We start from the raw sequence: 15,117 nt of genomic DNA on the forward strand, positions 1-15,117 counted from the left end.
AAAAAAAAAAAAAAAAAAAAAAAAAAAAAAAAAAAAAAAAAAAAAAAAAAAAAAAAAAAAAAAGAAAAGAAAAAAGAGAAACAAGTTGTTTTAGCCATTCTACTACTTTTGCCTCTCATACAATTTTAAAAAGTCTTGCCTTTGTCTACAAAAAAATCTTGCTGGGATTTTGATACAAATTTCATTAAGTCTGTATATCAATAGGAAGAACTAACAATTTTGCTATGTTGAGTCACCAATCCATAAACAGCATATGTCCCTCAATTTATTTAGATCTCCTATTTGTTTCATCAGCATTTTACAATTTTCAGCATATATATATATATGTATGTATATATACCCTGTACAAGTTTTGTTAGATTTATACCTAAGTATTCAGTTTTCTTTGGAGCAACTATAAATAGTATAGTGAGTGTGTCTGTTTTAAGTTGAAAAGTTTACTTTTATTCTTACAATTTTATACCAGAAAGCCAACATTTAATTTAATAATTCATTGTTGACAGCTGAGTTATAAAAAGAAATTGTGTTTTAAATTTTGGTTTCCTCACGTCATTGTTTGTACAGTTAAGCCTCAGTATTTGTGGGATACTGGTTCTAGGACCTCCCTCTCCAAACCTACCCTTGTCGATACCAAAATCTGCAGATGCTTAAGTCCCTTATATAAAATGGCAATACTTAATAAAAGTAAAGTCTATGTAAATAGTTGTTATACTGTATTACTTATAAGGACAAGAAAAAAAATTGCAGATTTTTTTGTTGTCTATTTTTGATCCACAATGAGTTGAATCCATGGTGCAAAATATATATTTATAAAAAATATAGATTAGTTGCTTATCTATATGAATATAGATAAGCATATTTTTCTCTTTCATCCTGTGACCTTTGCTGAACTCATTTATTAGTTCTAAATCTTTTTTTTTTTTTTAATTCCTTGGGATGTTCTACATAGACCATCTTGTCATCTGCAAATAAGGACAGTTTTCTTTCATTGCAATCTGTATTTAATTTCTTTTTGTCATCTTACTGCTGTGGCTGTAACTTCCAGTACTAGGTTGAGCAAGAATGGTGAGAAAGACATCCTTGCCTTGTTTCTGACTTAGGAGGGAAGCATTCAGTCTTTCACCATTAAGTATTATGTTAGCTATAGGTTTCTCGTAGTCATCCTTTATGAAGTTGAGGAAGCTCCTCTCAAGGTCTAGTTTTCTGAGAGTTCCCTTCATTATAGATGGGTGTTAGAATTTTAAAAATACTTTTCTGTGTTAATTTATATGGTCATATGAATTTTCTTCTAGTCTGCTGAAATGGTAGATTACATTAACTCTCTAAAACTGAATCAGTCTTGCATACCTAGACTAAATCCCACTTGGTTGTCAGGTAAATATAGTTTTGTTTTCGTTTTGTTTGTTTGGTTTATTTGTGTGCGTGTGTGCGTGTGTGTTTTTCTTTTTTTGAGACAGAGTCTCACTCTGTATCCCAGGCTGGAGTGCGGTGGCATGATCTTGGCTCACAGCAACCTCTGCCTCCCTGGTCTTGGTTCAAGCAATTCTCCTGCCTCAGCCTCCCAAGTAGCTGGGATTACAGGCACACGCCACCATGCCCAGCTAATTTTTGTATTTTTAGTAGAGATGGGGTTTCACCATGTTGGCCAGGCTGGTCTTGAACTCTTGACCTTGTGATTCACCTGGCTCAGCCTCCCAAAGTGCTGGGATTACAGGCGTGAGCCACTGCGCCTGGCCATGTATATAGTTTTGTGTATATGGTACACTGCTAGATTTGACTTGCTATTTTGTTGCATATTCTTGCAACCAACTTATGAGATACTGGTCTGCAGTTTTCCTTTATCTTCTACTGTCTTTGTCCAGTTTTGCTAATACTGGCCTCATAAAATGAGTTCTACTTTTTGGAAGAGATTGTGTAAAATTGGTATAATCTTTTCTTAAAATATTTGGTAGTCTTCTCTGGTAAAACTGTCTGGGCTTAGACCTTTCTCTTTTGGGGACTTTTACAAATTCAGTTTCTAAAAAGCATGAATAGCCACAAAATTATTCAGATTATTTCATCTTGGTCGTGTTATATTGTTTTTCTAAAAATTGGTTCATATCATCAAAGCTATCAATTTTATGAGTGTAAAGTGGTTCATATCTCTTGTCACAAAATCTGTAGTTATATGCCCTGTTACATTCCTGATTTGTCTTCTCTCTTTTTATCTTTGTTAGTCTTAGTACAGGTTTATCTATTTTTTTTTTTTTCAAAGAATCAGCTTTTTGTTTCATTGATTTTTCTCTGTTGTTTTTCTGTTTTCATTCATTTTGGCTGTCCCCATTTCCTTCCTTCTACTTGCTCTGGGTTTACTTTGCTCTTCTTTTTCTTGTTTTCTTTCCCTCACGTAGAAACTTAGATTACTAATTTGAGATCTTTCTTATTTCTAACATATACACTTAATGTAAAAATTTCCTTCTCAGTACTGCTTGGGTGCAGCTTACAAATTCTGATATGTTGGAATTTTATTTTCTCCCAGTTCTATGCTATTCTTTTTTTCATTGCTTTTGAGACTTCCTCTTGACTCATGGATTGTTTAGAAGCATGCCGTTTAATTTCTAAGGGCTTGTTTTTTGTTGTTGTTGTTTTTTTTCTTTTTTTTTTTTTTTTTTTTTTTTTTTTTTTTTTTTTTTTTTTTTTTTTTTTCTTTTGGTTATTGACTTCTAGTTTGATTTTATCATCAGAAAATATGCTGTGCATGATTTTGATTCTTTTTAATTTGTGAGAGTTTGCTTTATGACCAAGGATATGGTCTCAGCGAATGTTTCATAGGTGCTTAAATAGAGTGTATGTTCTGCCGTGGTTGAAATGGCGTGTTCTACAAATGTCAACTAGATCCTGCTGACTGATAGTGTGCTATTCAGTTCTATATCCTTCCTATAGTTCTATCAAGAGTTGAGCATGGGGTGTTAGGTCTTCAACTATAATTATGGATATGTCCATAGCTTCTTTAATATCTGTCAGTTTTTTGTTTCATGTAGTTCGAACCTCTGTTATTTAGTGCATACCCATTTAGGTTCACTATGCCATTGTCTTTTTATTATTATGTAATGTCCCTCTTTTTATCTAGTGAATTTCTTTGCTCTGAAGCCTACTTTACCTGATATTAATATATGACTTCTGCTTTTTAAAAATTAATGTTTGTATGACATATCTTTCCACTTTTGACTTACCTGTGTCATTATATTTGAAGTGTGTTTTGTCAACTGCATATCGTTGGGTTGTGTTTTATAATCCACCCTATAAATCTCTTTTAATTGGTGAATCTAGCCATTTATATTTAAAGTAATTATTAAAACATAATTATCTTAGATACTTCCTCTACAGATATTAAGTACTACATCATATGGTGTTATGATTTTTACTTCAACCATCCATGATTTAAGAGATTTATGAGAAGGATAGCCTCTTATATTTACCTCTATTTTTATCCATTCCATTGATCCTTCTTTCTTTCTGAGGTTCTAAGCATTCTTTTGTCATCATTTCCTTAGAGAACTTGCTTTATCCATTATCTAAGGGTAGATCTGCCAGTGCCAAATAAATTGTTTTTATTTATTTAAGAATGTCTTTATTTGATGTTTATTCCTAAAGGATTTTTTTCCTGGACATAAAATTTGTGACTCACAGTTCTTTTTCAGCACTTGAAAAAATGTGCCTTTTCTTACTGGCCACCATAATTTCAGACAAGACATCAGGTGTCAACAATTTTGGTATTTCTCTATGAGAATATGTTGTTTCTCTTCAGCTTTCTTTTAGAACTTTTCATTTTTCAAAAAATTATGATATGACTTGGCATAGGCTTATTTGTATTTATCCTGTGTAGAACTTACTCAGCTTCTTGAATCCGTAAGTTCATGCCTTTCACCATTTTGGCTTTCGGGAAATTTCAACCATTATTTCTTTAGATATTTTCAGATGCAAACTCTCCCTTCCTCGGTTTTTACCCCAGCTGGGACATTAAAGTATCACTTGACTTTGCAGCATGGTGGTGACATCACCCTGGTAGAACTGAAGTATTGCTTGTTTCGGCTGAGCAAGGGCTAGAAGTTCAGCTTCTACTTGGCTCTATTGATACCATCTCAGTAGCAGAATTGGAATGCTGCCCACTTCCTCTGAGCGAGAGATGGAAGAACAGCTCACCATTTAGCTTGCTGATACCACCCCAATAGAGAAACCAGAGTATAACTGCCTCTTTCAACAGAGCAGGCAGGAGGGCAGTATATCCACTGGTGTTTGACTGGAGTAGGACAAGTATTATTGAAAGGTTTTGTTTTGTTAGGACTCCCTTTTTCTGGTCCTTTGGTTAGAAGAAATAGGCTTTCTTGAAGCTCTTAATTTTTGTCCCCGTTGGTTGTCCCAGGTTGCAGTCTTCTCAGGCACCCCATCCAAGATATACGGAAGGCAAAAAAAAAAAAAAAAAACCCACAAAAAAAACCCTCAGCATTGCATTGCTCCTCAAATCCCACAGTCCCTAAGCAGTCTGACTTCTTTCTACCTTTCACAGTCCTTGTATGTTTATTTGTTGTGTTATGTCCAAGGATTTTTATTTGTAAAATTAGGATCTGTGAGGAATGACAATGTGCTATCTCAGCTGGACCCAGAAGTGTCCCAAGCAGTTTTTGAATCCCTGTATACTGTATAGTCTTTTGATTTTTCTTTTTTTGCCATTATACAACAACTAGTTATCATTGATACAGACTATCAACAATTGAAGACTATGCCATCTCATATAACAAGAAATTATCATTCACGTACACCACCAATTATTGAACACTAATGATATATTTCTATATCCTAGGAACCACTTTCTTTTCAATAAATTAAATTCCCCAAATTTTAACACTGTTGGAAACCTTAAACAAATTTCAACCAATACAAATATCTAACTTTACATACTGGGAAAAAAAAAAAAAACTACATCAAAAGATTTAACTAGTAAGGCAAAATTGTTAAGCTAGGTCTCTGACTGGAGTCCTGAATTCTAGCCTAGTGCAATATTTGAGCACGTTATGTCTATGTAAAGAATGTGAAATGTACTAAATACTCAGCATATAGTTGGGTTGTCCTCAATCAAATCAGGACTGCCACAAACTTAGAATTATGAGACCAGGGTATGAGGGCCTACATGCTATAAACGATTACAATGTTAACACATTTTTTGATGACTTCAAAATTAGCCTAGATTAAATATGACCTACAAAGAATATCTGTTATGATGGCTCATTTGGTACAATCAGGAAAATAATATACATATTATGGTTCCTATAGCTGCTCTTCATTCTTGCGGACCACTTTTAACTTCAACCATTAGCTAATGCTTGTAACTGACAAAATGCCTGACAAGTGTGCAACACCTCCAGTTATAGGCACTTCCTTCAAAACAATCTATTGGCCTCTATAGAATAGTTATTCCTTACAAGTATATTAGGAGTAAACTGGGCTGGGCACAGTGGCTCACACATGTAACCCCAGCACTTTGGGAGGCCAAGGCAGGTGGATCACAAGGGCAGGAGTTTGAGACCAGCCTGGTCAACATAGTGGAACCCTGTCTCCACTAAAAATACAAAAATAATTAGCCAGGTGTGGTGGTGGGCACTTTAATCCCAGCTACTCAGGAGGCTGAGGCAGGAGAATCACTTGAACCCGGGAGGCAGAGGTTATCGTGAGCCGAGATTTTGCCATTGCACTCTAGCCTGGGTGACAGTGCAAGACTCCATCTCAAAATAAATAAAGAATATTTTTAAAAGTTGCTAAAATTTTCTATTGAAATAGATGTTAGGCAGCACTCATTGAGACAAATGTGTTTCTCTTTCTCCTCATCTAATTCTCCCACCTACTAAATCAAAACTACATCCATATTAAAACAATACTTACCCAACACCAAGATTGCCTTCATCAGTCTTGGTGAGGTTTTCCTGCCAGTCAGCCTTACGTCCCAGACAGAGATGGTTAACTTGACTATATAAATTCTGGAGAAAAGGCAGCAACTCAGAGTTAGGTACATTTAAGTTGTTCCTTGCTTTCTTTGGTAAGAAAGAGGACATTGCATTTTTAAGATCGTTTTCAAAAAGGGAATGGTTTTGTAGCACAATTTTACACTCATCAAGCTTTGTAGCATTCTCTCCACCAGATGCCTGTGTACTTTTATCAATGTAAACTTCTAAGTTTTCCATCACATTTGCAGATGTCAATCCAGTTCTAAAAGGAAAAGGAGTGGAGGATGACTTTTCTAAGGCTCCTAAGCTAGATGAGGATTGTAGTCCAATCATATGCTTGTATCCAGTATTGGTCAACACTGACTGAAGCTAATCTTTGATAGGAATACAATTCTAAACAAGATAAGTAAATGTTAATATTAGTAATCTTGACTGTTAACTTTCAGAGTATGAGTCAGGCACTGTGCACTATTTCATCTGATCAACAAAACATCCTTATGAAGTAGGCTGATATTACTATTACTTTATATTAAATTAAATTGAAGAGACAAATGCTAAAAAGGTAGCCTGGCCAAAGTAACACAGCCAGTAAGTGGTTGAACTGCAACATGAACTGAGGACACTTAACTCCACAGTTGGGGCTTTTAGTCATTTAACAGTAGTTTTTTCTAAAAATATATTAAATACTAGAATGCTTAGTAAAGTGCCACTGGCATATTTTAATGTTTCCACTACAAAGGACTCTTTAATTTACAGTAATAAAATGCAGTACTTTCAACTGAGTCACAAGAATTGACAATTTTCTTAAAAGTTTCTGCTTTCCAGTGCTAACCATAGTACCAAAAAATTTGAGGAATCTACTCACTAATCTAGTAGTGATTAAATAAGTACAAAATATTCATAAAGTGACATAGTATACAGTCATTAAAAATGACATAGGGATATACTTCTTGCTTAGAATGTGGCCCTCATATGTTAGAGGAAAATGACTATAGAGCAGCATAAAGGAACATGAGAAGTATTTATGCAGAATTGTGTCAATATACTTATATATGAATATGTAAATAACTATATAAACATATGTGTATATATATAATTTCATGTATGTGAACACACCCTGTGAAATTTCTGAAAAGTCAAGTGTTTTATCTCTGAATATCTTACAGGATTTCTCAAATGATTTTTACTTATTTATTATAAAAAATCATATCATTTTGAAAAAACAAGAAAAACAATAAAGCTATTTTTATTTGGAAGGGAAAAAGTAAACAGTATAAATCATGAATAATGGAATATATTCTTTGAGAAAATGGGGAATACCATCCTTTCATTCAGATAACATTAAATGACAACAGTATATTACACACTTTGATACAGAATTCCTACTCAATATTCTAAATTGTGAAGCATAAACAAAGCCAGCAATCTGAACTTCAAACACAAGGGAAAAAACATTTATATTTATCAAGATATCACAAAAGTTTAGATGACCATTTCAGACTCACATGACTCAGAATACCAAACTTTAGTAAAACTTTCAAGAAAGCAAGTAATGTCAATGCAGAGGTAAAGCTGAGGGTGGCTGAGACTTCTAACACAGGACAGACCCTGCCTAGACAATGTGTATAGTTACACCATTACGCAAGAGTTGTTTTGGTCATGAAACATCCCCATTTTATACTCAGATAGTCACAAAGCTTATATGACATTTTCCAGGGAGACAATATATAGATGTCTGGTTTGTTAACTCCATAAACAAGAACTTTCTTATTAAGAAGTAAGTCTTTTATTAGCATGTTTAAAAGGAAGATTTAACATTCTTTCTTCCCCCGGTGTTCCCCAAATGTCTCCAGATGTAATGATTTCAAGTGTTTGTGTGGGAGGTGGGGGGCATTGGGGAGTGGGAATCTGTTACAACACATTTTACTTACTGAAAGGTATATGCTTCCATATGCAAAGAAAGCTCTAGACAGAGTTTATATTCATAATGTACTATGCATAAGACTCATCTGGAGATGCCTGTTTAAAATAGTAATTCCTGAATCGCACCCCTGAGGATTCAGGGCATTGGTGAGAGTCAGGAGTCTGCATTTTATAAACATTTGAAGGGATTCTTGAAGTTCCTTATCTCTACTTTTCTTGAAACAAACCCTTGTTACCCTGGGTACCTCCACATTCCAAAAACCCATTTACTATCAAATCCCTGAAAATCTGATTTCCACCTCATCACTATTCAAATTGACCCCCCTCACAATCTCCAAGGAGTCCTTAGTTGTTCATCCAAAGGGCACATTTATTGTATATATATTCCATGCTATAAACAAGCAAGACCAGGTGTCTATTGCACCAAGCTTACATTTTAATGAGATAAACAGACCAACACATAAACAACAGTAAACATAGTCAAGAGGGCTCTGAAGAAAATGTGATATAGATTTGGAGGGAAAGGCTACTTAAAACTGGGTAGTTAGGGAAGATCTCATTGAGGCTGTAACGTTTAAGCCAAAATCTGATATGAAAAAGTCAGTTATGCCAAGATCTAGGGAAAGAAAACAGTGACAAGCATAAAGGTCCTAAGGTAGAAACACATTTGGATATTTATGGAATACACATATTCAGAATGTCTGGAACAAGCTACCCAAGGAAACACAGCAGGAGATGAGGTTGAGAAGGCAAGCAGGGCCCACATCTTACAGATCAAAGGATTCAAGGTTAATTCTAGGTGTGATGGAAAGCAATGAGAAGGCTTTACACAGGAGAAGGATGAGAACTTTGAGGCCATTCTGAGTGTACCATGGAGAATGGATTTTAGCAGAGCTGGAGGACTAGTTAGGAACCTCCTGAGGTTTCCAGGTGAGATCGATCATGGCGTGGAAGAAAAGTATCCGTTTCCCTCTTGTTTGAAACTCTTCCTTGTGTCGTTTCTATAATCATCTCTCCTGGTTCTCTTAACTCAGCCCATATTGTAATACTGGTACTACATTAGTATCTGTAGGCCACACATCTACAAGTTCTTTACTTGTATTATTTATTTTAAATTTTCACATCAATCCTGTGATTGTTACAGTGTTATCACTTAGATTTTGTACATGAAGAATTTATAGTAAAAAAAAATATGTATCAACTTGCCCAAAGGATGCAGAACTACAAAGAGGTGGGACAAGAGCTTGAAGTCACCTCAACTGACATCAAATCTTTCTCTTGCCACTCTATCACACTGCTGCCTTCTACATTTCTGGTTCCTTTTTCCTCTCTATATCTTTACAAATGCAGCTACTCTCCAAGGGTCTTTCTTCCTTGCTTCAGTCCTCCCTTCACCACACTCCCTGTTAGCTACTGTGAGTATACCCCTAAACTTCCCTTCCAGCCACTGAAGGTTCATTCCATTTCTCCTAATCCTCTGTTTCCAGATGTTTGCAACAGTCTTCCAGGGAATGTCTTATTCACAGCTAAAACTCAATATTAAATTCCTTTTTATATTCTTATGTCTTATAAAATATTCTATTTTATATTGTATTTTATTCTATATAAAATATTCTATTTTATATTCTTAATATCTTATTCACAGCTAAAACCCAAAATTAAATTCCTTTTTCCTCCAAGCATCCTCCTCCTTTGGGTTGAATTCATATTATTGGCATTGCCATCCTTAAAGCCTCAATTTCACATTTGATTCTATTTTTCTCCCACAATACCAATATTAAGTTGGTTGTAAAGTCCCATTGTTTTAGCATTTCACCATCCAGCATCATTACTATGTCCAGTCTTAGACCCTCATTCCCAGTCATCTGGATGAGGGGAATAACATGTAGCTGGTCTTCTCCTTGTCGTCTCATTTTCTTTTGATTCGCCTTACACATGACAGTGGAAATATTTACAAATTTAAAGTAGCATTCAGGCAGGGTGTGGTGGCTCACCCCTGTAATTCCAGCACTTTGGGAGGCTGAGGTGGGTGGATCATTTGAGGTAAGGAGTTTGAGACTAGCCTGGCCAACATGGTGAAACCCTGTCTCTACTAAAAATACAAAAAAAAAAAAATTAGCTGGGTGTAGTGGCAAGCACCTGAAATCCCAGCTACTTGGGAGGATGAGGTGGGAGAATCACTTGAACTTGGGAGGCAGAGGTTACAGTGAGCCGCGATTGTTCAACTGCACTCCAGTCTGAGTGACAGAGCAAGGTTCCATCTCAAAAAATAAAGTAGCATTCAAAACTCTCATTATGACCTAGCTGAAATCTACTCTACACTTCCCCTATTACCTTTCTGCTTCAGAGAAATGAACTACTACTCCTTTCTCAGCCACATCCAATTCTTCTGGCATTGAAGATTTTATTCACCCCATTTTTTGTCTGAATTGTCCTTTTTCCAAATTTACTTGCCTAATCCTCTGTGTTAAAGGCCTAGATAAAATACCACTTCCTTTAGTGGGCCTTTCCTAATCTTCTTCATCCTTCCCCACTTATATGTCCTAGAATGTAAATCCTTAAAGACAAATTATAAACTAACTGATAATCTTTGCCCCTGAAATGTACTCAAACTAGTGCCTTGTTCACTAAGATGCTTAATAAATACTTGCTGAATGAATGTGTGAATGAATTCATGAAAAAGTATGAAGATTGGTAATCAAAACATTTTGTAACAGGGTAAGTCTATGAAATGTTATTTTTTTACACAAGCAAATAAGGATAAGTTAAATCAATTACAAAATTTCAAAGAAAAAATTTACATCACTACATGTACTTATAAAAAGCCATCGCTTTGACATTTTTAACGGTATCTAAAAAGTCATCCATTTCTACTTTACCCGCTGCTGAAACCTAACCATATTCATCAAATGCTGAGCTCCAGGAGATAACTTGGGCCCCATGGACTCCATTATGGTTTGGAGCCTGTCTAGGTCTATTCTTGATTTTAGAGCAGGAGAGCTTGTTGAAGAATTTGAAACTGCTCTCGTGTGTATCACAGCTTTACTGATGAACACACACTGCCTTTCACCAAAGGACAGCAATGATTACAATACAAAGTTCAGGAAAATAAATAATAATACTAAACAATATTCACTATTTAAGGTCACTTCTTTGTATTATCAGCAACAGTAAAGTATTCAGGAAAACAAATATAAATTTTAAATCTATTTTCAAGTTTTCCCCAATACAGTAATGGTCAGAGGTTCCAATTTATTATGAAACTCAGAAGAACAATTTATATAAGACAATGTCATTTTCAAACTAAAAAAATATACTAAATACACAAAAGAAGGTAAAATTAAAGTTTCATTTATTTAAGCAACTCAAACTATGTCAATCTGAGACTTTAACACATTGCAGTTTACTATAATATTATTTAATATAAAATAAGGGTGTTCAGAAGCCCATCCAAAGTGTTTACTGAATTAGTAAATATAAGTGAGCCATTCAGAAATATAAGGCAGAGTCAAGAAGGTCTAATGCAACCCACTGGTTTACACATTTAAAAAGATGAAGTCAGGGGTAATTTTCTAACTTATCAAAGGATTACTCAATTAGTAAAAGTCAGGCTTGGAACCTAGCTTTCCTAGTTGTTATAACAGTGCCCTCTCCAATGCTTTATGCTGCGTCTCTTCATCCATGTTTATGAGCCAAAAGACATTTCATGTGCAGCACCGAAAACAGCATCAAAGTGGAAAGGAAACAGGATTTAGAATGAGAAAGACCAGAGTTCAATTATGAGTCTGCTCTTTACAGCCTATATGATCCTGGGCAAATGCCAAAACCCAAGTCAGAATTTAAGATGAGGGAAGATAATATCAACGATTTCACGTGGTGGTTGTGATTATGTGCGAAAATTTCTAGTAGAGTACCTACTACTGAGTATTTGAAAATATGTATCAGTAACTATTTTTTTTAACTTTCACATTCTGTTGCCTCAGAATAAGCTTTAGTATGCTTGGGATTTTCCTAAATGAAATGACCCTCTGCACTCACATATACTTCCACAGAATAGTTACAAAAAATACTCATCTTCAGAGACACATACAGAGCCATATGTAACCCAAAGACACAGGTCAATCCAGACCTATGGCACCAAAGATGTGACCATCCTTCACAATTAAGGAAACACCCCATTAAATTTAAACACTCACCTCTCATCCTCCCTATTATCCACATTCTGCTTCTTAATCCTTATAGCCTTTCTCACCACCAAATAAAACACAATTTTATTCAGTGTGTTCATTACCTGTCTCATCCCAATAGAATATAAGCAACATGACCTAGCTGAGGAAAACAACAGTCACTCCAATTTATTTTATTACTGCTGTTTCCTAAATGCCCACTACAGTCTGTATCTGGTATCAGTAGGCACTCAAATATTTGTTGAATAAATCACTTTATTTAAATGACTTTGGAAGCTATTAATACATACTACCCAAAACAATGTCTTGGAACAATCTGATCAGTAAGTCTGTTACTTGCTTGCTATAAAAATCATTAACTTTTTCCTAATTCTTTTTATTATTTTTTACTTTTTTGAGACAGGTTCTCCCTATGCTGCCCAGGCTGGTCTCAAACTCCTGGGCTCGAGGGATTGCCCTGCCTCGGCCTCCCAAAGTGCTAGGATTACAGGTGTGAGCCACCATGCCTAGCCAACTTCTTCCTTAAAGTAAATCTCACAACCCTGTATAAAGTAATGTGGAGATAAGAAGAATTCAATGCTTTATTTTCTTTAGTTCTCTACTTTACCCATGAGGTAGGTACAAAGAAATGTAGAGATTTTCCCAAGGTCACTCAGCCAGTGAGTAACATAACTGCATTAATACTTTGGGCTGATTTGTAGCTCAGCACTCTAAGATTCTGAAGACATCACTAAAGTTCACCTCAACAATATTTTTCATATTCAAGGGACCAGTCCAAATAGCTTTTAGGTGCTTTCCTCTTTAACATCTCTAATTCTTATCTTTTTAGATATAATGGGGCCAAAACGTGGTTTTCTTGGCACCATAGTTTCATATAAACAGGGACCAAGTTGGACTAACTGTATTAAGAAACCGACAGCACATATTATACATAAACATTTGCAATTGTCAAATTAGTTAAAATGTAGTAACGACCTACCTTTAATTTACAGGCATGAGTGGAGGATGCCAATATTAAATAATTTTGTAGAAAATAATTTTGTGTTTACCAAAAATAAAATAGAATAATTTTTTTCACTTGTATAAATTATCATTTTAAAGAGCTGCAGTAAAAAATAAATTGTTTCCAGGCTATTACTTAAATCCTGAGATTCAGTTTGCCGGGTAGGGGACCAAGAGTAGAGATCCCTTCTCAAGTGACCTAATTAATAACACTGTGTTGTGTATTTATTATTTCTAATATGCATAATTTATAAAATAGTTGATGTTTTTATTTTATTAAGGTGAGATTAGTGTAGAATGTTCCCATAAGGGACTAGAGAAAAGATCAAACTATAACACATTGCATATGGACTAAATAGGCTGGTGTGGCACAACCTTGGGCTTGTACATGTTTGTAATGCGCTTCCTTACAAAATATGTGATCAAATTCCAGACTGACTGTCAGATTAACTTCTGGAAAACAGACCATTGTGAGTTTATGGAGAGAGTCAAGAAGCAGCAATAAGGACTGCACTCTTGCCTGGACACTTTAACTAGTGTGACCCTCTCCAGGCTCACTTCCCTTTTACTAGCTCTAAATTTCCACATTCCTAAAAATGAAGAAGCTGATCTAGATTGCCTAGAAGATGCTTTAAGGGTGTAACCTTCTATGCCCATGGTACGTTTTTATCTTCTCCTCTCTAATGTAAGCATCAATGTCAGAGAATCAATCAATATTTCAAAAGGTGAGGAAAATCAAAACACTAATTCAGAAGAACACTTTCCCGTATACAAGTCGCATACCTGTCATCCAGCACAGTACAAACACTCTTGCCCCTACTGGTTCCACAGTATTTCTCTCCGAAGTACTCTTCTATATTTCTTGCTGAACTTAAAATGTCAAGAGAAGCGATTTCTTCACCTCCATCAGGGCCAAACTTCAGGTAAAGGAAGCAAGGGTTTATCATCTTGGTTGTCCAAGCTTCTCTTCAAAATCACCAGATCCTGGCTGAGGGGAAAACTGGTGAAAACATCACACAGTATAGTTCTCTGAACATGGCTCCTAGCCCACCTGTTAGGCCAGGGGGTTTCTTCTAACAGATGCTCAACACAGGATTCATAAGGAAATGGAGGCGTCACAGATCTGGGCTTCCCCCTTTATTTTTTCCTCAATCATCAACGTTCTACTCAGTCCCCTGCAATTGATTCTCCGATAAATTACTGGACACCTACTGTGTATAGGAGTGGGAGCAGAACGCAAGAAAAGACAAGGTGTATTTTTTTCGAAATGAAGTCGACAGCGGTCGTCTATAGCTGGACTTTTTACACAGCCTGTTTTGGTGGATAGGAGTTTGGCTTGTTTGGGGGTAGAAGGGCGGACTGACTTTGACAGCGGCCCCGACGAGCTGTCACGCCTGACGGGGACCTTCAGGGTCACCTTCCCCCGCCCATGCCCCGGGGCCTCCTCGCAGCCCCCCTCCCCGGCAGAGACCCGGCACCAACTGCTCTCCCCGATCCAGGGCTCAGACTCTCCCGCCGCCCCTCACAGCTTCCCGAGGAGCGCGGCAGTCTCGAGCGCAGCGACCCCGTTCCCGTCGACCCGGCGCACCCTGGAGCAGGTGGCGCCTGCAGCTCCTCCCAGTAGAAGTCACGGGCGCGGAGACCCGCCCGGGTGAGAAGGAGGTTGTGGGTCAGGGCCCTGCCCGTGGCATCCCAGGAGGAGGCCAGCGTGGGGCGGCGGGTGAGGCCCCCGTCCTCGGTCCGCGTCTCCATTCCGCCGCCTCCTGCCAGGTCAGCCCAGCCCCGGAACCTCTCTTCCAGTGCTCGAGTGTCGGCCAGGGCCGCGTGGAAATGGGCAGGCAGAGCGACTTCCGGCTCACTTCATGTCAAATACCCGCCGCCTGTGGCTTTGGTAGGGAGAGCAGGCACCAGAGACACGCATGCGCATGTACCTACTGGACTCAGCAGCGGCGTTCAAACTGTGCGGGGAAGCACGAAAGGGGAGCGTGTGCACTGGCAGCCCCTCGCTCTGGCGCTCGAGACTATGC

General features: G+C 37.1%; 1 protein-coding gene across 1 annotated transcript; it reads right to left on the reverse strand.

Moving 5' to 3' along the window:
* Positions 1-14,237: 14,237 nt before the first annotated feature.
* On the reverse strand, positions 14,238-15,071 carry LOC108282161 (ATPase PAAT-like). The gene has a single exon (XM_037727629.1). It carries the CDS (start codon positions 14,840-14,842, stop codon positions 14,504-14,506), a length of 339 nt encoding a protein of 112 aa, XP_037583557.1. The 5' UTR covers positions 14,843-15,071; the 3' UTR covers positions 14,238-14,503.
* Between the last annotated feature and the right edge of the window lie 46 nt (positions 15,072-15,117).

The sequence above is a fragment of the Cebus imitator genome, unplaced genomic scaffold (genome assembly GCF_001604975.1).
Source record: "Cebus imitator isolate Cc_AM_T3 unplaced genomic scaffold, Cebus_imitator-1.0 Scaffold235, whole genome shotgun sequence".
In the NCBI taxonomy this organism is placed as follows: Eukaryota; Metazoa; Chordata; class Mammalia; order Primates; family Cebidae; genus Cebus; species Cebus imitator.

What these genes read in the sequence shown, in the direction of transcription:
- LOC108282161 (XM_037727629.1), bottom strand. Translation starts at nt 14,842, where the DNA reads ATGGAGACGCGGACCGAGGACGGGGGCCTCACCCGCCGCCCCACGCTG.